The sequence below is a fragment of the Gouania willdenowi genome, chromosome 1 (assembly GCF_900634775.1).
Source record: "Gouania willdenowi chromosome 1, fGouWil2.1, whole genome shotgun sequence".
NCBI classification, from domain to species: domain Eukaryota; kingdom Metazoa; phylum Chordata; class Actinopteri; order Blenniiformes; family Gobiesocidae; genus Gouania; species Gouania willdenowi.
Window position 1 is genome coordinate 36991880 of NC_041044.1, and position 25436 is coordinate 37017315.

The 25436-nt window shown below is 38.4% G+C and overlaps 1 protein-coding gene across 1 annotated transcript; it reads left to right on the forward strand.

Annotated features, from left to right (window-relative positions):
* The first annotated feature begins 1742 nt into the window (after positions 1–1742).
* On the forward strand, positions 1743–23387 carry card14 (caspase recruitment domain family, member 14). The gene is made up of 20 exons (XM_028458725.1): positions 1743–2051; positions 3751–3888; positions 4594–4919; positions 5464–5595; positions 5677–5796; positions 7366–7491; positions 9349–9492; positions 9564–9677; positions 10675–10775; positions 12414–12469; positions 12603–12696; positions 13329–13545; positions 14595–14721; positions 17143–17383; positions 17468–17531; positions 17614–17728; positions 18685–18849; positions 18927–19045; positions 20996–21111; positions 21881–23387. Exons 1-20 carry the CDS (start codon positions 1838–1840, stop codon positions 22086–22088), a joined length of 2937 nt encoding a protein of 978 aa, XP_028314526.1. The 5' UTR covers positions 1743–1837; the 3' UTR covers positions 22089–23387.
* The last annotated feature ends 2049 nt before the right edge of the window (positions 23388–25436 follow it).

Consider the following 25436-nt stretch of genomic DNA (forward strand, 5'->3'; position numbering starts at 1 on the left):
CGACCGAGCAAAAAGAACCAATCAGAGCCAGGATTATGTTTGATGGGCTGTCTGACAACTGTTGCTCACAGTCCCCGCCCCTTTCCCGGAGTTGTAGCGCCGTCTTTTTTACAGTGTATGGTCTGGAGGAGTAGAACATAGAATTAGCGACTTTTCTGTTTGAAAGGTAATTACTGCTGCTTGATATACATTATGTTTGATTTATAATTGTTTTACTAGAACTCTGCAGTGCATGTGTTTGTTCATGTGCGTGCAGCATCCTCCGTTTGGGCTGCTGTAAGTGTCACTGTGTTGTTGCTACTGTTGCTGAGGTGTGGCACATAGAGAGAGAGAAGCGCTGCAGTAATTTGCTTTTAACAGCAAATACTGCAGTCCGACAGCAACATCACTGTGATGTTGCTGTCGGACTAAAGTTATCTTGTTAGCTCCTCTGAGGGAGGGACTTTGGAAAGTTTGGAGGCAGGGCAAGAGAGCAGCGGAGAGAGAGGGATCTGAAAGTCGTGGACTGCACTTTTAAATAAATGTAAACAAGGGGACAATGGCCTTGTTAAGCGAAGGGAACAAAGAACCTAATCTGCTCCAGTGCTTCCTTAGAGAAAAAAGGAGAACCATCCAGGTTTGCCATTGTTAGCACCATCCATAAATCAAGCCTTAATGGTTGAGAGACCAGACAGAAGGAACAAGGGCAGCTCGCGTGGATTTTGCAAAAAAGGCACCACAAGGTTTTTCTGGACCTTGTTTAATAAAAACTAAATCTAACTCTGGTTTGATGAAGCCAAATCAGAACTTTTTGGCGTAAACTATAAGCATCATATATGGAGAAGAACTAGCCTAGCAATAAAGCACACCCACTTCCTTACTTTTTGTAAGAGCCAATTCGAGCCGCATCATAGCAAGCAGTGTCAAAACAAACCATGGAGAAGACGTTCGGATTCTCTTTTGCACTGTTTTGAAAGACCTGGATATATTGTTGTTGCAACCACAACAATACCATACTGTCTGTACCATACTACATGCCATTTTCCTCTGCCGGGTCCATTGAGGGAGCCGGCTTAGCTTGTTGCGCTATGGTCATCACGTCCACTCTTCGTTGGATTGGTTACTCTGCACGTGTTTGTCCTGCACTGCTCAGCCCCCCAGGACTCAAACCCCTTGTGAGCGCTCCCAGACTTTATTAAACATTGAATAATACAAGGAGAATAGGATGGATTCCAGGCTCTCTACTGTGAAGCATGGTGGTGGTAGCATCATGCTGTGAAGTATTGGTCTGCACCAGGAACTCAGCGACTAGTCGGCATGCAGGGTAAGATCATCCAGGTGGTAAGAATAGAGAGATTATTCAAGAAAACTCTCTGATTATGTCCATCGAACCTGACTGAGATAATTAGAACAAAACAAAACACGAGACCTCTGATGCAAGCGATGTCGCAGAACAAACACGCCAACCTCGTTGTTACTATATTTACACACATGAGCACATTTCCCAGAGTGCTGGAGGACTTTGCACTGCAGTGCTCACTGTTTGCTCCTGTGTTTGTTTGCACTACACTGATAGGAAATATTATTAAAGTGAAGCTTCCTGTCACTGTGAACATGAATTGAAAACACATTAGAAACGCTCAAGTTTCTGCTCTGTCTGAATCACCTGTGCTGTACACGTGTTCGTTCCATTCTTATAGACTCTGCATACAAAGGTCTTGTTCTACAGGTTTTCCCTTTCACCTCATACACAAACGCGGGGCGTGGACAGCTGTGTTTTCTCACTGTGCTCTGTCCGTCTCTCATTAACTGTGTGACACCGTTTGCTGAAGGGAGACGTTTCCCCATCACCCTCAGGATGGCAGGAGACTGTTCTCCTGGGGGTCCAGACCTGAAGCAGATGGGAGAGGAGGAGCTGTGGGACCTGATCAATGACAACCGTCATCGGATTTCCCTAGATGTGCAGCCGGGCATCTGCATCCCATACCTGAGGCAGGCTCGGGTTCTGACAGAGATCGACCAGGACGAGATCCTGACGTGCCACAACCTCGTCAACCGATGCATGAGAACCAGTAAGATCATTCTAACAAGCCTGTGTTTAAGGGGAGGGAACTGAGCAGCACAGGTTGCTTGTAGAACAATAACTAATCTTTCCACCTGACAAACTGTAGCCAATCAAATATCTCACAGAGTCTTTTAGTTCACACAAATGCCGGACTATTCAACGTTGGTCCTGAATTGATTTTTAAATGGAAACATTCCATCTCACATTGTTCTACCAAAATAAAGAATCTCTTCCTGCATTCAGATGGGTTGATGCAAAATGACTTCTATTACTGGCAGGACTGCAACCTTCAAGGACCAGAGTTCAATAACTTGATGGGAAAAGTCATTCTTTGGTCTGCTGCTCTCTCTCTGTCTGAATGTGAAACAAGAGCACTCAACCTTCACCTGATGGCAAATCTCCTCTTTTACAGATATTGTCAGTTATCTAAATCATTGTTTCTCAAATGGGGGTATGTTTTCCCCTAGGGTTACGCGATGGCACTACAGGGGGTACTTGAGGTAGAGGCAGTGGAAAATTAACAATTGAAAGCATTCAAAATATGGTTTTGTATTGTTTATTTTTAGTTAGAAATGGTAGTTGCATTAATGATGATGTAATGATCTTGATTAGATCATGAACTGAACAGTGGCAATGGGAAATTAATATATAAAAATATCTATTGAGGAGGCACTAAATTCTGTTTCATTCCACTTATTTACAAAATGAGAGTCTTTATTCATCACTCATTTATTCCATCATTATGCTCTATAGTTGTTTTTTCACAATAATCTGAGTAATATGTTGTTGTCGGACAAGGGGGGTACTTCAATTCAGAAATAAGAGAGAGGGGGTGCTTGAGCATAAAAAGTTTTAGAATCACTGCTCTAGATCATCGATCCTGATCATGTTTCCATGATCATACACACTTTGAAGGCTTGGAAGAACTGTATATCCCCATTAATAACCATACCTTAAGTCCAAATAGACCTTGTTAGGTCGGGCTACTGGACTCAAAATGCCACTCACTTTGTTGTTGTTGTTGTTGTTCTTCTGTACACTAGTTAAAATCACTACTCCTCTGTTATTCGTGAACAGATCGGGCTGAAATTTGGTAGGTATCATCTATGGATGTGTACGCATAGATGCTCGGAGCCCGATTTTTGATTTGGGGCCCCAAAATAAAAAAGTGATTTCTCGTTTATTTGCGAGTCAAATATTACAACGGTTGGTGGTATTGAATCATTGGCACATACCAATATATATAAATGGGGACAAGCAGCTTTGTTGTTGTTGTTGTTGTTCTTCTGTACACTAGTTAAAATCACTACTCCTCTGTTATTCGTGAACAGATCGGGCTGAAATTTGGTAGGTATCATCTATGGATGTGTACGCATAGATGCTCGGAGCCCGATTTTTGATTTGGGGCCCCAAAATAAAAAAGTGATTTCTCGTTTATTTGCGAGTCAAATATTACAACGGTTGGTGGTATTGAATCATTGGCACATACCAATATATATAAATGGGGACAAGCAACTTTTTCTGCCAAACCACTGATTAAGACAAGCTGCTTTCTTTTTTCATACATTTTTCTTTTGTATTAATTATTCATTTACTGTATTTTTCCCAGTATTTATTCATGTGTATTATTGTCATACAACATTGAATCTGTAGTCGTTGGCTCCAGTGTAAATGGGAGTAAATGTGACTGATGTGAACCCATGCAGGCCACATGCTGGACCTGCTGCGGACGCAGGGGAGGAACGGTGCGGTGGCTCTCCTGGAGAGTCTGATGATCCATTACCCAAGGCTTTACACCAAAGTGACAGGACACAAGCCCAGCACGGAGCCTTCCAGGTTCAGCGGTTGGTGCTTTCCCTCTCTTTTTATAGAATTCTCGTGCCAATTACAATCACAAAGTCATTTATCTGAACTTAATTACAACTCAATTGTGACTAGAACAGCAGCATATTTTTTCAATTACAAATACAGTTATAATATTGTCATAATTGTAATTAATTATAAATTAAACAATTACAACAATTGGTAACACTTTACTTAAAGTATTATACATATAGGCTGACATTACACTGTCATTACTATGACATGACACCTGTCATTAGCATGATGAATGTGTAATGAAGGCTGTCATGTCATGTCAAGTGTTGTTTGTTACCTTAACCCCGAACCCTTACCTTAACCCTATCCCCTAACCCTACTTAACTCTATCAGATCCCTCCACCTAACCCAAAAAATGCCAACATAGCTCCAAAGGTGTCATAATTTAGCAAACGACAATTAATGACTGCTTAATGACAGCCTTCATGACACCTTATTTATGCTCATGACAGATAATGACAGCATAATGTCAGCCTTATGTATGAAACTTCACGTAAAGTCTTACCACAATTACAATTGACCCCAACCCTGGTTCAGATTGGTCATTATTTTAAATGTTGACATGAATGTTGATGATGTAGCCCCTTCAATCAGACAATCACATGTTTGTGGACCCACTGTGATAATACCTCTGTGCTGCAGCATCACTGTTTGCTCCGTTCTGCCCACAGGCCTGATGAAGTATTCCGAGCTGACCGAGTATCTGGTGAAGGCCCTGGCGGGGATGCAGAATGAGCTTCAGGAAGCTCACGCGGTGGCTAAAAAGATGGTTGCGCACTGCAAGACTCTGGAGTCAGAGATCAGTCAGCTCATGGAGCACAAGGAGAATTCCACATGCCTTCAGGCTGAGAACCAACGCCTGCAGAGGGCCATGTCCACCTCGCAACGTGAAATCATCCAACTGAAGGAGGAGAAGTGCGACTTGTACAGGCGCTACACAGCAGCCATCGAGGAGAGGTCAGCGGTCAACGATCGTCTTCATGAGTTAAACCTGCAGGTACAACAAACACCTTCAACTTTTGCTTTACGGTTTTATGCAATGTAATTATCATACACCAATGACACAACAGAGAAACACAATTATATATTGTTTGAGGGAGAGGCTAAAAAAAGTCAGACATGTCAGACATGCGTAGCTAGCAGCCCAGGGGTCACATGGTCTAATTTTTTGTGACCCCCAAAGTAAATGTACAAATGCCTCCAAAAACATCCAAAACATCAACCATAGACACGAAAGATTAGGAAAAACAACACCAACAGCAAAAACACACAAAATGACACAAAAAGGAATATTTCAAGCACAATGCATTTTCTTGTGTATGACGTGTTCTACAAATACATTTGCTTGGCCCATTAATGCTCAGATTGATTATTTTTGTGACAAAAGCTGCCCATGTCTGACCTGCTGAACCCCTGTTCTGCCATTTAATTAAAGTTCATATGAAGCCAGTTTGTGAAGAATGACCGTTGTGCATATTTGTAAGCGTGGAGTCCGTTAACAGATGCACAGCAGTTCTCAAAGGTTGTTGTGATTTTTCCAGCTGTATCAGCTTCAGACCGAGCTGCAGAACGCGAAAACCAAGAGCGAGTTTCAGAAGCAGCTCTCCCTGAGGTCGTCACCTCCCACTTCTACGCCGTGGCTTCAGCTTGCCAAGGACGAAAACCTGGACCCTGTGAGAAACACATTCTGCTGTTCACCATGGTGACAGAAAGCCAGTGAGTCTACCACAAGGTCACAGCTGTCTCCTCCTCAGGGTCGTCGGGATGTCATGAAACGCGAGCTGGCCGAGGCCATCAACAGCCAGATGGAGCTGGAAGAGCAGCTGAAGCGTTACAGGGAGGAGAGCGAACAGCTGATGCAGGACAAGGAAGCAGTAAGTGTACATGTGTACGCATTCACCATAACTATCGCTCCATCAAGTCATCGGACAATAACGGCATTTCCTAGGGGTGTAATGATTTGTTTTAGCAACGATTTGCTGTTGCCGATTCGATTCATGGATGAATTGGTTAAATTAGAACGATTCGATTCGAAACGGCTCGGTGACTTTTTAGCCAAATAGTAATTCAACTAGTGTGATTGTGAAATAAATCCCTGTATACTGGACAGTGCAGGTGAGATTCCTGTTGTTTCTTGTAAGAGAATTGTCTATAAAAAATTAACATTTTATTTGAATAAAGTCCAACCATCACTTCAGTTTAAATTAACTGTATGTTAACCTTTTCTGCTCTCATTTTCCGTACTCAATGCCAAACACATTTTAGGATTACCTGACTCATCTGCTAGTTTTTTTCATCAAAAATAATACAAAATTAATATCAGAAATGAAGTGCAACCAAGATCTGTTCAGGTTAAATGAGCAGCAGTTAAACCTGCTACTTTTTGTTTCAACGTGATGGTGACTCTGAGGCTTCTGCAGAGCTAATGCTAACGAGCTAGTGCTACATGTGCTGCTGCAGTGAACCAGTGTGCGTGCAACGTTCTTGAAGCCAAAATACGGCACTTTGGGGCACTTCCATCTTGCAATTTTGAAACCAAAGTCTGCACAGTAAGGTTCAGCGGGAGGAGCCCTGGTAACACGCCCCGCCCATTTAGCGTACTGATGACTTACGCAGCCCAGCTACGCCAAGATCATAAGTATCTTTCCCGCTGGAAATTCTACCAACGGCTTAGAACAGTTTACTGCAGAACAACTCATTTTGACAGCTCAAAAAAGACAAAAAAACTGAACGGAAAAGTGTGATGGCGTCTCACGACCTAACTGTTATTCACAAAGAGAGCTACGCAAGATCCACGGCTGTCAATCATTGTCATATATGACGTAAAATCCTCAAATAACTTATTTAAAACAGACTTCACAGAAAAATGAGCACTTGAACAATAATAATAATAATAATAATAATAATAATAATAATAATAATAATAATAATACATTTAATTTATAATGCACTTTTAATTCCAAGAAATGTCAAAGTGCTACATTTAAAAACACAATAAAACTACACAAGATTTAACACTTAACAGCTTTCCTAAATAAATATGTCTTTAGTTCAGCTTTAAATGAGTCCAGACTCTGCACTCCTCTGAGCTCCACAGGGAGGCTATTCCAGAGCCGTGGTGCAACTGAACAAAAGGCTCTATCCCCCATGGTTCGAAGCTTAGTGGAGGAGACCTGGAGGAGCCAGCCGCTGGATGATTTCAGGGTACGGGTGGAGCTTTGGAGAGGGATGAGTTCTTGTAGGTATCATGGATCATGGCTGCTGATACATTTTTGGGTGAGAAGGAGAGTTTTGTATTGAATACAAAATGGGACTGGGAGCCAGTGGAGGGAGTATAGAGTGGGAGTGATGTGCTCATACTTGCGTACTTGCATTATGATTCTTGCGGTACTGTTCTGAATGTAATGTGTGTGTGCGTGTGTGTGTGTGCGTGCGTGTGTCAGCTCCTGGAGCAGAAGCAGAGCCTCAGTCTTCAGGTGAAGCAGCTGACAGTGGACTGGGAGATGCTGCAGCAGAAGAACACAATGATCCAGGACCAGACCCGAGACCTGCAGGCAGAGAGAGACCAGGTACAGGGTCTGCTGACACAGCAACTTAGATCACAGTGGGGCCCACAAAAATGTGATTGTCTGATCCAAGGGCCAGATAATTAGAATTCATGTCAGCTTTACAATCCAACCAATCCGAACATTATAATTGTATTCTTTTTTTGGATATTTTAGTTTTTATACGTTTTTTAGTCTAATTTTGTGTATATTCTTCTGTCATTTTGTGTTTTTGTTGTTGTTTTGTATGTTTTTGTTGTAAGTGTATTTTTGGTATCAATTAGTAGATAATTTTTTCATGTTTTTGTTGTAGTTTTGTGTATTTTTCTCTCATTTTGTGTGTTTTTGCAGTTATCCTGTTCTTAGTATCATTTATAAAATATTTATTTCATTTTCTATGGTTTTTTGTTGTTTTATGTGTTTCAGGCATTATTTTGTGCAGTTTTCTCTAATTTTGTGTGTTTTTGCAGTTGTTTTCCTGTTCTTGGTATCATTTAGAGGATATTTCTTTCATTTTTGGTGTTTTTGTTGTCGTTTTATCTGTTTTTTATTTTATTTTGGGCATTTTTCTCATATTTTGCGTGTTTGTGTTGTTGTTTGTGTCTATTATTTTGTTATTTTGTGTCTTTGGAGCCAGTTGGCCATGTCTGCACCATCCCCTCAGACATTCTCATCTTTGCTCTTTTCTCACGTTTCCTCATCTGAGGTTACACTTCGGAGGAACTTCCCCGGTCTGTTGTTATTCCTGTTTTTTCTCATTTGAAGTGCGAGCTCAGCGTATCTAATATCCACTCGTTCTCTTTAAATACCTGCTGTGGGTTTATTGGCGTGAAATTGTTTCTGTGTTTTGATGATGGCTCCCACTAGAAACGATGTCCCTCGTCACGCATCCTTTACCTGTCAGTGGCACTCTCCCACAAAAATTTAAATAACCACTTCAGTTTTTGACATAACTACACCTCTGGTACCGGTTTATGTCATTATTTCATCTTGCATTTATTTTTTCAAGCATACAAAATGCTAAGTCTGCCAATAGCCAGAAACGCCTAGCTTGAAGTACTTGATTACCATCTCCAGCAGCTTTAACTTTCAGTCAATTAAACCCAAAATTTTCAGAGTTGACCAAATCCACGGAGGATTTAGTCTAAATATTTTCAAATCAAATGCAACTCACACCCAAAATATATATATATATATATATTTTTTTTTTTTTTATTGTGATAAACTATTTACATGTGTGTTCTGTCAATACCAGGTGCTATATCGATCAAATGTGAATTGATAAAATACTTTATATGGTTATTATTACTATTATTCCTAAAATTAAATATTGAACGCTAATGGTATTCATTATTATTATCCAATATTTCAGTAAAATAAACCCCACAAAACAACAAAAATGTCCTGGCTAATGAGCCATGTGCTATCTCAACAACAAAAAACAATTACTTTAATTTTGTATTGCTTCAAACATTTAAAAAGTTATTTATATTTGTTATTCTATAACATGCTTCTTAAAAATTAATTATTTTCAATATTCAACATTTTGTTAGAAATGCAGCAAAGAATGTGTTAAGCAGCAAAAACATTCTTCAGGATGTAACCCAAGGTGTTGATGTAATTAGAGATGTGAGCGTTTGGCTGGGTGCGTTACTTTAGCAGCGGCTAACCCCTAAAAGAGGTCAACCTGTTCTCCATTGTTCTGCTGAACACATTCCTCGAGGGCTGCTGCCCTGTAAACAACTGCTGTTCCTCACCTGAAGCGTGCACAATTTGCACATTCGGTTGAGTTCACCGGTGACAAGTGATGTGTTTGGATACCGTGCGCGCGTGTGTGGGTGTCAACTCATCAATAAATCTCCTTCTCTGTTCTGCTTTAAGGCCTACGTGTCCCGAGACGAGGCCCAGGTGTTAATCGCCCGCATCCTGGTTGAGAAAGACGAGCTGAGGTCACGTGTGCTGCAGCTCCAGGACAATGTCTTACATGGACATAAAGGACAAATAAAGGACAAACAAAGCTCCAAAGTAACTACACACACACACACACACACACACACCAGCACATCATGTAGTAACCTTTACTGTTTGTGTCTAAGGACAGTGAGGTCAAGTGGGAAAGGCCGAGTAGGGAATTTGCCGTTCCGTGTAGACGCCAACTCTGCCGCATGGATGCAGTCAATCCCATGTTGATGAGCTTCAGCAATGTAGAGGTGTGTATGTGTGTGTGTGTGTGTGTGTCTGGCTGGGTGTGCCTGTGTGCGTGAGAGAGTCAGATATCTCAATGAAGACTTGGTGATGCAACATGTGTCACGGTCTGAGTTTACCTAGTGCTGAGAATGATTGAGCATGCGCACTACTAGAAAATGCATTTATGCTAGTTCCGCTGTGAGTTTCGCTACTTCTGCTGTGCTGAGATTGAAAATTCCATTTCAAAGCTAATGTTATTTGACGAGTGCTGAATGGCTCCTTTTCTTGGGGAAAAATGTACAACTGCTCAATATACGAGGCAGGATTAAACCTTTTGAAAAACCGGACTCATGTGACCACATGTTACCAGACTTAAATGAGCTCACTCTTAACTCTGTGATGGCAAGAATGCGTGGGTTTGATTCCCTGGACAGGACGCGTCTCGACACCCTCCTGTGACCATTTCAAACACCCTTTACTAGTTACCTTTTATTATTTAAGAGTATGACGATAAGTTTGTCGTCTCCATGTTGTTTTATTGTAGATCTTTGAGGGATTTGCACAGTGTCGAATTTTTGTTTTAATTTTGTTTTGTGTTTATCTTGTTGTTTGGTGTTGTTTTGGAGTCATTTTGTGTATTTTTGTTCTTGCTTTGTGTGGGATTTTGAATTGTGTATATTTGTTGTCTTTCTTTGTATTTCTCTGTCATTTTGTACATTTTTTAGCTGTCATTTTGTGTATTTTTGCTATTGTTTTGTGTATTTTTCGGTCATTCTGTGCATTTTAAGAGTTATTTTGCGCGCTTACTTTGGAGCCCGCATAAAATTGCCCATGTCACCAGTTGCCCACGTCGGATTTAGAGCAATCTCCGAGTTGCTTTGCAAAGTTGCTCCATATTTTCTGGAGACTGACGGGAATTTTTACTTCTTGTAATTGTAAGTCAGGCGTGTCAAACTCATTTGGTCAAATCTTTACTTGATTATGACATGATGGAATAAGTTTAAACATGTGTTTGTGCAGTATGAAGTGCTGACAGGCAGCAGCGTTCCATCCAGGGATGCAGAACCTCCGAGCTCCGAATCGCTTCGCAGGAGGGAGCAGCTGATACAAAAGGACAGCAGGTGAGGTCGTGTGAACGTGTGGGTGTTTGAATTCCTTTCTGCCCTCTCACAGTCTGAGTGCCATCGGATTACAAAACAAACCCTCACTTTGGGCCAAAACTTGAATTCCTTTTGAACAACTACTGATTATAGTCTTTATTTATCTCTTAGAAACTCAAATAAATTCTACATTTGGAAGATTTGGACTCTTTAAATTCTTTATAGATTTATTTTGCTGTTGTTTTTGATGTTTTCTGTTACATTACATATTTAGAATTATGAGTGTCCAAGGGATTGTGTTCATATATATAAGTATTAGTTATTTATGAAAAATGATGAGATAGAGGAACTATCACAATATTAACTCATTCATTAATCAGAGGCACCTGTTTTCTACAGGTCGCATGCATTTGCCTTGCTAAGAAGGCTGTGCTTTTATTTTGAAAGGGCTTTACTAATACACGTTTTGGATCGATCCACACTTCAGTACGGCCAACCATTTAGTCCTTTATTTTATTTTTTTCAGTAATTACCAACTGATAATGGATTTTGATGTACGTGTTTTATACTTTTTCTGTTTCCAGCTGTACTTTTGTTTAATTCTTTAAAAACTGGCATTCCCATCATCAAATGTCAAAGTTCCTAAATTCACTTAGTGAGTATACGCACGAAAATCTGCACAATTTAAGAAAGATTTGTGCTTAATTTTGGGTTCCGGCTTTGTTTTCCGAGATACAAACCATTGATTAAAATATATAATTTTCTGATTAAATAACATGCACAAAAACAAACCAGATGTTTTATCAATAAATGAGTGTTTCCTTAATGATTTGTGGTGGATTTACAAAACTACTTACTTTAATTCTTTAGATATAAACATTTAACACTGGGGGCATTTTTATCATGTTTTTTTTTTACAAATAAAAGTCAATAAATTAATACAGATTTTGTAAGTTTTTTTTTAGCTTGATTTGAAAGTGTGCCCGTAATGACTCAACAAACGAGTATTTAATTCCCAGAAGTATATGGTATTCCCCCACGGAGCCAAAATAAAGAACAAAAATGTGTTTAATTATACTCTACAATCTCTAATAAATCTCTCCAATCAGAAGACTAATTATTGTCACTCAGCAAACCGGTCTCTGTGACGCACGTTGGACACTAACACACAATTAGACGAATGACTCAGCTCTTCGTGTTGAAAAATAAACATAGCGTAGCTTCAGCTACAGCCTCTCCCCCCGCCTTTACAATAAGTCACAGCACACGCCAAACAAATAACAACCTCCAAAACAAAACCATGAAGACGGGCTTGGACATCATGAATTAACATGATCATTACCACTAACAAGGATTTTATTCAGACATTAAAACTTTTTATTTTTTATTACAAAGCCTAGAAAATATGTATATTTTCAAAGGTTAGGATTCACAATTGATGGTAAATGTCCCCACTGCGGGATCAATAAAGCTATCTGTCTGTCTAAGTAGCATCACCATGTTTACTGTGAGCTCTGGGCTCCACTATCTGACCTGTGTCCATAGATCTGAGTTCATACCTGACAAACAAGATCAGTAGTCTCACTCAGCGATTTTTGCATAATAATATAATGTTGAACAATCAAAGCCTCCATGTAAATAATTTGTTTTCTGTTCCAGCGCGGAAACTACCGAGTCCGACACTTCATTTGATGACTTTGTCCTCATTCAAGATGGTATGTGCGTGTGTGTGTATTACAAAGTTTTTTTACATGCTATTGTTCACGGCTGAATCTTTGCCAGCACATCACCTAACGACATTGTTTGATACGAGTGATGCCATTCACGTCTTTCATGTATTTACAGTAGATGAAGGTAAAGAAGGAGAAGAAGAAGAAGAAGGAGGAGGAGAAGAAGAGCTGACGACCACACCTTCCTCTTCTCGGAGCTGTAGCTCCAACTGGTAAACACTCATTCGTGCCCTAAAAATGCTCCTCTTCAATGTTTTTGCTCTTCATATTTCAGAACCGTGCGATCCATTATGTGTCGGTTTTATTTTAGCTCATATTTATTTTTAGCTACCCTGCTAACCCTTTTATTTTAGCCCTATCCCTAACCTCAACGCAGGAAATACCCTAAAATGTTTGTTTTTTTCGTATATATATTTTTAAAAGTGGAATTTGCCTTGTTAAATATGGTAAAATGAAAAAATATATATGTCAAAAGCGGGATTTGAACCCACGGCAGCAGAAGGAAGAATCCTTGAGTCAGGCACCTTAGACCACTGGGCTATCCTGACAGTTTCTGTATCTAGACACTTCCAAAATATAAAGTATCCACCACATGTTGGCTTGTAGGGCCTTTATATCCTAAACATCCATTCACAAACGCAACCACACAGAGAGAACATGCAAACTCCATACAGACAGGTCCCAGTGCTGGAGTCAGCCAGGCCTTTGTCCTGTGAGGCAGAATAGTTGAGATATTTATTGCGTATTGTAAACTGTTTCTTATTGTGTCCGGACAAACAATGTAGGATTTCCCTGTTTATTTATGTATTTATTCTGAGTGTCATGTTCCCTTGTTTGCATCCAGCGTGTCCAAATCCTCCGCCCCTCCTTTCCTGGTGCGTTCCCGTCCTAAAGCGATCCGGGTCAACGGCAGAGTTTTAAGCATCTCCTTCCAAGGCGAGGCGCTGTTCAGCCAGCTGACCGTGGTCGGAGGCAACAAGACTGGAGTGTTTGTGCACAGGGTGAAGGAAGGGAGCGCCGCCCACACAGTGGGCATCAGTCCGGGAGCACAGATTGTGGAGGTGAGTTTCACAATAAAGCTCTACTAAGTGAATGGAAACAACACTAAATAAGCTAAGGTTCATTTAGTCTATATTATCACAGTCCAGGGATGGACTGCTGTTATCACAGCTGGGGCCACAAAACTGTGGTTGTGTCTCATCTAAGGGCCACATTATCAATGACAAATCTGAGTATTAATACAGTTGAAAGAACAAAGGCTTTGTGTATTTACCTGTCGTTTTTGTTGTTGTTGTTTTCTTATTTGTTGTATTATCAGTCTTTTTTAGTTTTTTGTATTTTCTGTGTTTTTTTGTTGTTATTTCTGCATATTTCTGTTTTATGCACTTCTATACTGTGTTTTTATTGTTTTGTACATGCTTTTTTGTGTTGTCAATTTTGTGTATTTTTTCATAAATCATTTTGTGCCTTAAATTTGGGAACCCCACAAAAAAGACCAAAGTCTTGGATTTTATTATCATATTTATTATGATTTTAACTCTCATAGTTATTGTTATTATGATTTACACAAGAAGGATTATTTTTACAGGGTTCAAATAAAGAAGGTTCAGACACAGTTTGGTAATGATAAGGTTTAGTTTAATGCAAAATGTGAGTGTTTATATATATATATATATATATATATATATATATATATATATATATATATATATATATATATATATATATATATATTTATTTTTTTTGGTGCTGTTTTGCATGTTGTTGTATGTATTTTGTTTTCATTTTGTGTGATTTTTCTCTTTTTGTGCGTTTCTGTTGTTTTGTTGTTTGTTATGAGTCATCTTTGTGTTTCTGTTGCCTGTAACTTTTTTGTGTATTAATTTAATGTGTTGACGAGGATCATTTGTTCTGTTATTAAACATGTAGGTTTTGTAGTGAGCAGCAGAGCTTGTGAAGGATTGTTCAAACAGAGGTTGAGGTTGTCTGCTCAATGCTTCACTGCATCTCACACGTCTCCTTTATTTGAACAGGAAATGAAAATAATCAGTGGACAGAAGTCACCGTCTCATTATTGGTTTTTTGTTCGATTGTGTGCGATGCTCTGCAGCTGAAGTACGAGCAGAACCAGAAGGCCCTGAGGATGGTGCTGGAGGACTCCACCTTAGAAGAGGCAACGTGGGCTCTCAGCCAGGTCTCGGGTCTCTGTCACCTCTCCCTCCGACCCAAACAGGACGGTACGTACCGTACGCCCATCGTGCTCTTCATCTATTCCAGAATCAAACCCTGCACACATTCATTGCTTTATTTTTTCCTTGTTTTTTTTCCCCACCACATCAAAAACACACTATAGTTTTAGTTTGGTGACTATGAATGAATATAATATTTATTTAAGCACCTATTCCTTATTAGTAACACAATCACAACACATTTACAACAATCAACATTTGATTAAAAAAAGGAGTAGGAAGAAGTATTTCAACGCAAACCAGAGTCCTGTGCATTATTAGTGCATATGACTATATATACAGTATATATATATATATATATATATATATATATATATATATATATATATACACTGTATATATACAGTATGTGGGCACGTTCCTGACTGTTTGAAGGGCATTATTATTATTATTATTATTACATAGGGCATTATTAGTGCACAGGACTAATGCACACACATATATTGTGTGTGCATATATATATATATATATATATATATATATATATATATATGCATGTCACTGACTGTTTGAAGGGTTATAGTTTCCAAGTGGGCTTAAATTAAGTTTAGAAAGCCTTTATACATTTTACTTTAGAGCTGGAACTAAAATGTGCTTCATGGACTACCAATTTATTATTATTATTATTATTATTATTATTATTATTTTTTTTTTTTAATTATTATTATTATCTTAAGTAATATTAAAGAGGCAAATTTATTTTTTGTAGATAGGAGGATATTTAAGGATGATTAATACCTTTGGGTTTCCAACACAAAGCTTCATAAGAACAGTCATTAAATCAGACCTAAGCCCCTCCCACAGCAGCTTGATTGAGCTGCACCTCTGATTATATATAAGAGCACTGATAATATACAATAATAATACTAATAATACTCTTTATTTATGTATCACTTTTCAAAAACAGGGTTTGACACATAATAAAAACAGTAAAAAGACAATGAATGAGGAAATGAAGCGAGAAATTAAAAACGTGAAATGTGAGGGAAAACAGAATTATTTTACATTTTTTATTGGTTTTTGAAATAAAACAAAAGTAAAATTAAAACCCCCAGCCAATAAAGATAAATAAAATTATACTGTAGGAACTTAAATAACCAAAAGTTCTGCCTAAAATAGATAGATATGATAGATAGATATACGTAAATACCTGAACCTTTAGTCTGTAGTTAGTTCAGAGATTTAATGAAATTATTTTATGTTTAATTTCCTCTTTGTTGTTATGAATCATATTGGCTGGACACTTTCCAATCTGGCAACACAGTTAAAAGTACAGGTACAGTCTCTTCCTCAGTGGAATGATTAATTAGGTTGTGATTCTACAGTAGGGCGGCTCCTTTTATGAGATTTGTTGTACCAATTGTAAGGACATCACAAATCAGACACGGGACGTTTTATTTATTTATTTTTCTTATTAATAAAGTGGATATTTCTTTCCTTTTCTCCATGTAAAGTGATTTATCTCATTTATTAGTCTGGGCTACTTTGTTTGTGTGCTGTGTAGAGATAAACAACAACTAACAAGGGTGGGCCACTCAGTTTTTACAGCTGAACATTGTATTGTATTTTTCTTTTTTACTAATTAATTGTTTAAAAAATAATAAAAATATTTGAAAGAGCAACTAAAGCTAAAAAAAAAAAAAAAAGAGCCTATAGCCGTAATACAGGTTAAATCAGTCTGCTCTTACTTTTCTCAGCATCTAATTCAAACCAATAAAGTGACACAGCAGTTCCTCCATATGTGTATCTGACTGTCGACAGAGTAACCACTCATGTTATTGATCTGTAAATCAGACTGGGGCCACTTTTATCACAACTGGGCCACAAAACTGTGATGTGTGATGATCAGCATTCATGTCAGCATTAAAATAAAAGCCAGTCTGAGCATTAACACAAGAAACAACAAAGGGTTTGCATGTTTTTTCTGTCTTTTTGCGCGTTGTTGTTTTGTGTTTTTCTGTAATTTTCCAGGTTTTTGTTTGTTTTGAATGTTCTGTTGTTTTGTGTGTTTTTGTCTTTGTTTAATGTGTTTGTCATTTTGTGAGTTGATGTTGATGTTTTGTGTTTTTCTCTGTCATTTTGTGTGTGGTTTTGATTTTTTTTGTTGTTGTCTGTTTTTCTGTCATGTTCTTGTCATTTTGTGTACATTAAGTGTGTTTTTGAAGTCATTTTGTATATTTGTTGTGAGGGCTCCACAAAGTTAGTCTGAATGTCCCATGGGGCACGTGTCTGTTGTAAACAATGCATCTTTTGTTTTTGGTTTTTGACCCAAAAACAAACACCATCATTCACGAACCAAACTGGTGACGGGTTGGGGTCCACTGGCGCAGTGGACTACTGGTTCACTGGTCCACTGGTTCACTTGGTGCACTGGTGTAGTGGTACTGACATGGTCCTCTGCTCCTCCAGAGTACACAGCGCTCCTGCAGCAGCTGCAGAGTGGACAGCTGTCCTCTGGGGACTCCTTCTACGTACGGGTCAACATGTCCCTGGCTGCCGGACCCAATGAGACTCTGTCAGTGTCCTGCAACGACATCCTGCACGTGACCAACACACGACCCGCGGGCGCTGAGGACTCATGGCACGCCTGTCAGGTTCACCCCAACGAGCTGCATGACCTCAAGAGTGGGAACGTCCCCAACTACTACAGGTGGGAGCAGAGGGAAGATCACAGAGAAGAGAGAAGCAGTGACTGGGTTCACGCTCGGCTTTAAACTCTTTCTTTTTATCACAGAGCCCAGAGGCTGCTGATTAGAATCATCGAGGACATGAGCTTTCAGACAAATACGTCTGCAAAGGTAGAAAATGATCCTGTGAAGACCAACGAGCATAAAACTCACTGACTCACTCACTGTGCTGAACCACCGCTGCTTCTCACAGGACGCTGAGGATCTGGAAAAGAAGAAGATGGTGAGGATTGTGGGCACAGGGCGACAGGGAAGGAACCCGCTGTGGGTCAGCGTGGAGGAGGAGCCGCCCAAGAGCACAGAGTCAGGTACATAGAGCGGCTACGCTGCCACGCTGAGCATAGACAAACACACGTTCATCCATCACATTAACAATATGCAAGACAAATCATTTAGACAACAGTAAAAGGAATGATATGTTTTTGATCTCATTTTGTATACTTTTGTGGGTTATTGGAGTCATTATGTGTATTTTTGTTTGCTGCTTCATATATTTTTGTTGTGGTTTTGAGTATTTGAGTTTTGTTTATTTTTGTGTGGATATTTGCAGTCTTATGTGTTTTTGTTGTAAATTTGTGTATTTTTGTCGTGCCTACCTGCAATTAGTTTTTATTGAGTATATTTGTGTATTTTTACTTTTGTGTATATTTTTTGTCATTTTGTATATTTATTTGTCATTCTATGTATTTTTGAGTCATTTTGTTTATTTTTGTTGTCTTTTTGCATTTTGGAGTTATTTTTGTTCTTTTTTTGTTAATTTCTCAATTATTTTTGGCTACATTTACATTTGTAGTTGTCTTGTGTGTTTTTTGAGTCAATTTGTGTGCTTTTTTGTGCTTTTGTGCAAATATTTAGTGTGGGGGGGCTGTAATCTTGTGTATTTTTGAGGGTTTTGTGTGTTTTTGGAATTATATTATATTTCTTATGTTTCTGTTGCTTTGTACATCTATTTGATATTCTGTGTATTTTTGTTATTGTTTTGTATGTTTTGAGTCATTATGTGTATTTTTGTTGTCATCTTGTGTTTTGTTGTCATCTTGTGTCATTTTGTGCCATTATTTTTGTATTTTTGTGGTATTTTTTGTAATCTTGTGTATTTCTGAGGGTTATGTGTGTTTTTGGAGTGCGCCTACTTTGGGGGGATGCACACAATTGAACACCAATGTTAATGCAGTTAGCTTCATCATCCTAACTCACATGTTTGGAGCATCTCTACATTTGCTGTTCAGATGAGTGACTATAGATGGTGTGTTTTCTCCTTCAGGCGACACGTGTGCGCCGAAAAGCTGCATGACCCTCATGCCGTACACTCTGGTCACCCCACACTTCCCCCCCACCTGCAGGCCCATCCTGCTGCTGCCCACCGTGCTGGGCCGCGTCCTGGGCAAGAAGGTGTCACGCTGGCAGGGCTTTGAGCTCTGTGAGCCTGGTAAGATCAACACGTGTATGGAGCTGTCATCCTAACTGACTGTGGATGATAATCCATGTGCATGTGCTTCTCCTCAGAGGTGCTGAGCTCCAGCCAACACTCCGCTCGGCTGCAGAGGTCTGAGATCCTGGAGGAGTGCGAGCCACGAACGCACGGCTGTTACACACTGCAGAGCGTCGAGAAGGTCATGAAGAAGGTCAGAACGTGTGCGCGAGCTTCCTGAGTTTAGTATAAAATAGATAGATAGTTAGTAACTGCTTATTGGAGCCCATCCCCAAACAGTATTATAAAAAACACAATAGAAACAACAGCAGTATTCATCACCTGTTAACTTGTGTTTCAATAAGAGCAAAATGTTTTGTTCTTTAAAGAATTTTTGAACACAGACAGCGACCTTAATAACTTAAGATAGTGGCTATCCGTACGGTTGCCATATCAATATACCAACATTCTATCCGTACGCACCGCCCCATTTGGTCAGTTTAGGTCACGACTAAACCTTACCCTAAACCTAACCCTAAAGATTGTTGCGATATTGGGTTATAACCGAACCCTAAGACGCTACACATGTGTACTTCGGTAACTGTACCAAAAGCACCGGGGGTTGTCCGTATGGCAACCGTACAAATAGACACTTTCATAACTTAAAGTGATCCTCAAGATCATTCCAAACTTTAACACCGTAAACAGAAATGCATCTTCTTTTAACATTTGTTCTAAATTTACGTTGTTCAAAATAATAAACCCCTTTTTAATTATACTTTCCTTTTCTTTGTTTAAAAAGTGATATAATACCCAAAGGATGTCTTTTATTTCTTACTCGGCATAAAATCTCTAACAATTTTACCCTTACTATATCCATAAGTTTTATTGTTTGACATTTTTTCATTAATTGGTCCCCAGAATTCCACTTAATGCAGCTCTCTGTAAAAGCAAGGAATCTTTGTCTGTCTGTTTGTGTGTATGTGTGTGTGTTCCTCAAATATCTCTGCGGATCAGGATCAGACTAAGCCGAGAGTTTCAACATGGCTGCTGTTTGGTTCGAGGGTGTGCGACATCGGATTTGTTTGGACTGCAATGATACCGTTAATACATTTTTTCATAAATGCTTTACAAATTCCGTTAGAGTCCTGCCTCTACAATGATGATGTCACCAGTCCTACCTCTATAAAAGCAAGGAATGTCTGTCTGTCTGTCTGTCTGTCTGTCTGTCTGTCTGTCTGTGTGTGTGTGTGTGTGTGTGTGTGTGTGTGTGTGTGTGTGTGTGTGTGTGTGTGTGTGTGTGTGTGTGTGTGTGTGTGTGTGTGTGTGTGTGTGTGTGTGTGTGTGTGTGTGTGTGTTTCGGACTGATGACATCATTGCTTTGTTCGTTGTGAATTTATTTGTGCTGTAAGACCTTCTGTTGCCTTCTTGTTTCAAATTCGCCAAACAACCTCTGTGCTTCAACAGCCGTCATTCTCTATCTACCTTAGCAATTTCTGTCTTAGAACCAATTATTCAAAACTTAACGTGTTTTTTTTAAACATACTACTGGTTTGTGTTTAACACAAATGCAAAAGCATAAACCATGACTGACAACAAATTCAAACTTATTACAATATTCGACCATACAAACCATTTAATTATCCTCCAAACAGAAATCTAACCAGATTTAGCCTTGAAAACACTTTCAAATATCATGCTGTTGCATTACAGTTTTTGCTTTTTCCAAATGGCTAAAAAGGCAAAAGGCACCAGTAATGGTACCTTCACATTAGTGGAATGGGCTTCAACTCCCTACAGTGTCCTTGCTAAAAATATATGAAAACACAATAGTTATCACTTTACACATTCCACAACAAACCACTTCAAACACAACCTCATTTAACCATCCATGAAAAAGCTACTGAACCTCCCACTTTTCTACACTGCGCTAGTTATTCTTAATAATACCCATTTTTAGTAAACAAACTGGTAGAATATATTGAAGTAAATTCAGAAACCTACTTTTAAATGAAATTAAATGAAATCAAATTAAATCAAATATTGTGTTCTTAATTAATTAATCAGAATCTGATTCTGATTCTGATTCTGATTCTGAAATATTTAAAAACTTCTCTATCCAACCAAGCGCGGTTCTTAACACGTGGTTCTTTCCGTCCTGCAGGGGATCCACTGTGTGCTGCCTTTAGGCCTGGACTGTGTGCGTCGGCTGCACCGCTTCAACATCTTCCCCATCATCATCTTCATCAGCCAGAACGCTCGGAGCACACGGAAACTAAAGTACGAACGTTGCTCTTCTCCCACAGAACAAACAACTGTAGGGATTCTCTCTTATCGCAAATAACCATGTGGGGAACTCAGAGAGGAGGAAACTCCTCAAGACACAATCAGACAAGACAAGATATAATCAGACAGGACAAGACTGAGACAAGGCAAGACAAGGCAATACTGAGTTAAGATAAGACAAGACAAGACAAGACAAGATATAATCAAATGGGACTAGACTGAGATTAAGATAAGATACAATTAGACAAGAGAAGAGTAAGATAAGATAAAATGAGACAAGATTAGCATAAAACAAGTTTAAGACAAGACTAAGATAAGGTAAGATAAGACAAGATACAATCAGACAAGAGAAGAGTAAGATTAGGATAAAATAAGATTAAGACATGACAAAATTAAGATAAGATTAGATAAAGCAAGATTAAGATAAAATGAAATAAAGTAAGATTTACTCGTTTGAACTGTGGAATATATTCAGTGCGTGAAGCAGCAGATTTCACAACAAACATAAATCTGTCTGTGATAAAGTGTGTGAGTCATTCACAGACACATCTGTGTGGACCAGGACTGAAGAAAAACCCACGTAGGCCAGAGGAGAACATGCAGATCCCACAGTGGAGTAGTCCTAACTATGACGCCGTTGTGCTTTTCATGTCCAGGGAACATCTGTGTCACTCTGGATTCTAGTAGCTTCTCATAATGAAAATGTGATCTCACTGATGATGCTCATCCCGTTTCCTGTCTTGGCTCCTCCCACTTCCTGCAGGTCCAAGCTGCAGCGTCACAGCCAGCTGGAGGAGCAGGTGCTGGCCTGTTCCCGCAGCGAGGAGCCGCTCCTGGACAAGCTGCCTTGTCTCTATCACCGTGTGTCTCCAGACTCGTGGTGCGACCAGACGTCTCTGCTGACCAACCTACGCACCGTCATCTGCGTGGAGCAAAGGAAGATCGTGTGGGTGGAGCCTGAGCTGTGGTGAAGCACAGCTCAGAAATTACAGAGAATTTTCTTTTGAAATTTTAATTAAATTTTTTTTTTGAAATTTTAATTAAATTTTTCTTTTGAAATTTTAATTAAATTTTTCTTTTGAAATTTTAATTACATTTTTCTTTTGAAATTTTAATTAATTTTTTTTTTTTGAAATTTTAATTACATTTTTCTTTTGAAATTTTAATTACATTTTTCTTTTGAAATTTTAATTAAATTTTTCTTTGTATTTTATTTTATTTTATTATTATTCTGTTATGTAAAAGTTGTTATTACAGGAAATTTAAATTTCATGGCAAAGGACCAATTGGCAAGTTTTTTTCTGAAATCCAGTAGATTTTTTTTTTTTCCTTGGAGGGAGGAGTGTAAAAGTAGTGTTATTCAAGGAAATTATTTTACAAAATTTAGCTTTTTAGTTAAGTTTTTCCATTTTCTTTTAATTCTAATTTCTTGTAAAAAAATAAAATGAAAACAATAAATTATATATATATATATATATATAATTTTAATATCATTTTGAGTTGTTTTTTTTTTTAAAGTACTGTTTTCCTAAGAAATGTAAATGTCCATGCCAAAGGAGCACTTTCTTATTCTAATGCATTTTATTTAATTTGATTTTGTTTATTTTTGACACATTCCTTAAATGCTTTTTTAACCAATACATTTATTTTAATTCCAGTTCATCCCTACAATCCGAATAAGCTATGATTAATATTCTGACAGCCCTGATTACAACATTTCATGTTTATTGAATGTTTCCGAGTAATAAATGAAGGTTAATGAACTTTACACGAGCTCTCTCTGTAAATATGTGTATGTATCTATGATACGGGGTTAGTATCTGAGCGTTGGAGGAGCTTTTTGCTGCTTTTGAAACACTTTTGTTGCACTTTTATCACGGTGGTCTCCGTCTTCATGGTATTTTGTTTAAAACAAGCATGTGTAATGTCCTTTGGAGACACAGAAGGTTTATCACTTACACACAATGTAGCAGCTTTAGCACACTGTTCTTCTCACCTTGCAATATCTATAGATCCTTGTACACCCTCTTTAGCTTTCAGTGATCGTTGCATCAAAGATGACAGTCTAATCTCTTTCAAAATCAAACGCCATTAATTTTTTTTTTAATTAAAGCCTGAAACTTGCCAAACAGACTTTTTAAAGTCTTTCTTCAGTGTATGCGCTCAGACTTGAATTTGAATGTCAATTAGTGGCTGAAGATCTAATCTGTTTCTATAGTGTCTGTCATTAATTTGTTCTGTGCAATAGTAAATAAAGAGCTTCACAATCAGTCTGTGGGTGTCAGTGATCACTGGTCAAATGATGGAGGATTGTGAATGTAGGCTTCTGCTGACACACACACACACACACACACACACACACACACACACACACACACACACACACACACACAATGTCTGGTACATGATTGGTGGCATGTAATGTAATGTTATGTTGAGTGTGTGTTTTTGCTTCTTCTGTGATAATATGACACTTTTCAGGAACCCACTTAACACCGTTAGCGCTTTAGGTGAGGCACTCTGTGTTTTTGTTATGGTTTTGTGTGTTTCTGGAGACATTTTCTATACTTTTCTATCATTTAGCAAAGTATTGTAGATAATCTGTGTGTTTTTGTTACCATTGTCTGTGTTTTCACTGTTTTGTGTGATATTGTAATCATTTTGCAGATGTTTGCTGATGTTTTGTGGATTTTTTGCTGACGATTTGTGCACTGTATTCTCATTTTGCGTATTTTTCTGTCATTATATGCATATTTGTTTCGAGTTTTGAGTGTTCCTGAAATAATTTTGTGTACTTTTCTGTCATTTTACATATTTTTGTAGACAATTTGTGTGTTTTTGCTATCATTGTGTTTTCACTGTTTTGTGTGATGATATCATTTTGCAGATAGACATTTTGTGTAATTTTTGCTGACATTTTATATATTCTTGTTATCATTTTGTTACTAGAGTAATTTTGTGTATTCATCTGTCAATATGTGCATTTTTGTTTTGAGTTTTGAGTGTTCCATTTTGTATACTTTTCTCTCAGTTTGTAGAAATTGTGTGTTTTTGTACTCAGTTTGCAGATGGCTGCTGACATTTTGTGTATTCTTGCTATCATTTTGTTTCTGGAGTAATTTTGTGTATTTTTCTGCCATTATGTGCATTTCAGTTTTGGTCTCTAATTGTTCCTGAAGTCATTTTGTATATTTGTCATTTAGTTGTATTTTTGTAGTAAATGTGTGTGTTTTGGGGCCATTCTTTGTGTGTTTTGTTGTTGGGGTACTGCATGTGGGTGCTCTTAGTTCTATAACTTTACCATTTCTCATATGTTGTACACATTTTACATGTGTATTTAATGTTACTACCTTCATGAATGTGTTGCCTTCCCTCCTTGTGACCACTAGGTGGCAGCAGAGATGAGTGGATGCAGCTGGAGAACATGGTCCCTCTGAGGAGGAGAGGATGGAGATGATGGAGAGCTGAGTCTGAAGCACATGCTGTCCCCTCCATGTCTTTCTCTATTTAAGCCCAACATTCGTCTGTTGTCTGTTAGTGATTCACTGACAGAATCAGAGGTGTTTAGTAGATGCATTGAACCACTCCTCCTGTAAGACATTTTGGTACCCAACCCTTCTCTACGTTACCACAGAAACCACTCCAGTGGTTAGTGAGCAGGAACACATCTGAGGAGGAAACACAGTATCTATCTATCTATCTATCTATCTATCTATCTATCTATCTATCTATCTATCTATCTATCTATCTATCTATCTATCTATCTATCTATCTATCCACACAGCAATATACATACATATCCCAATTTAAAGAAACAATGCTATTTTGCATCTGCAGTCCCAAGGCAGGTAACATTGTTACAGGCACAATAATGGTTGCTTTGATATTATCAGTGCCATACATATTTTTTTATTTTATTTTAATAACTCTTTTTATTGATTGCAGTTTCACAGGTAGCAATACAACACTGTGCAATGCAGAAGCAAAAAGAGAACTTCCTTTGGTTCTTTGTGCCATACATATTTTAACATGTATTTATACGTAGAAGTGCAAACTACAGCACAATAATGATGACATGGCTCATTTTCCCACCTAAAATCTGTGGCTTTTTAAACTCAAACTGGTCCGTATTTGGCCCCTGAACTAAAATGAGTTTTACACCCCTGGTCTCGATTAAAGGAGCATGGTGGTGCCTTTGTGTGTAAATAATACAATGAAAATGTCTAGTTCATTTCTCTGTGTGATCATGTGACATTGTGGTCACACCTTGTGTATCACTCCCTTTAATGTTAACATGCTGCTCTGATTCTCTCTCCAGT

What these genes read in the sequence shown, in the direction of transcription:
- card14 (XM_028458725.1), top strand. Translation starts at nt 1,838, where the DNA reads ATGGCAGGAGACTGTTCTCCTGGGGGTCCAGACCTGAAGCAGATGGGA. An exon ending in GGAGCCTTCCAGGTTCAGCG is followed by an intron (nt 3,889 to 4,593) that starts GTTGGTGCTTTC and finishes TTCTGCCCACAG; the next exon opens with GCCTGATGAAGTATTCCGAG. An exon ending in GCCCAAGAGCACAGAGTCAG is followed by an intron (nt 17,729 to 18,684) that starts GTACATAGAGCG and finishes TTTCTCCTTCAG; the next exon opens with GCGACACGTGTGCGCCGAAA.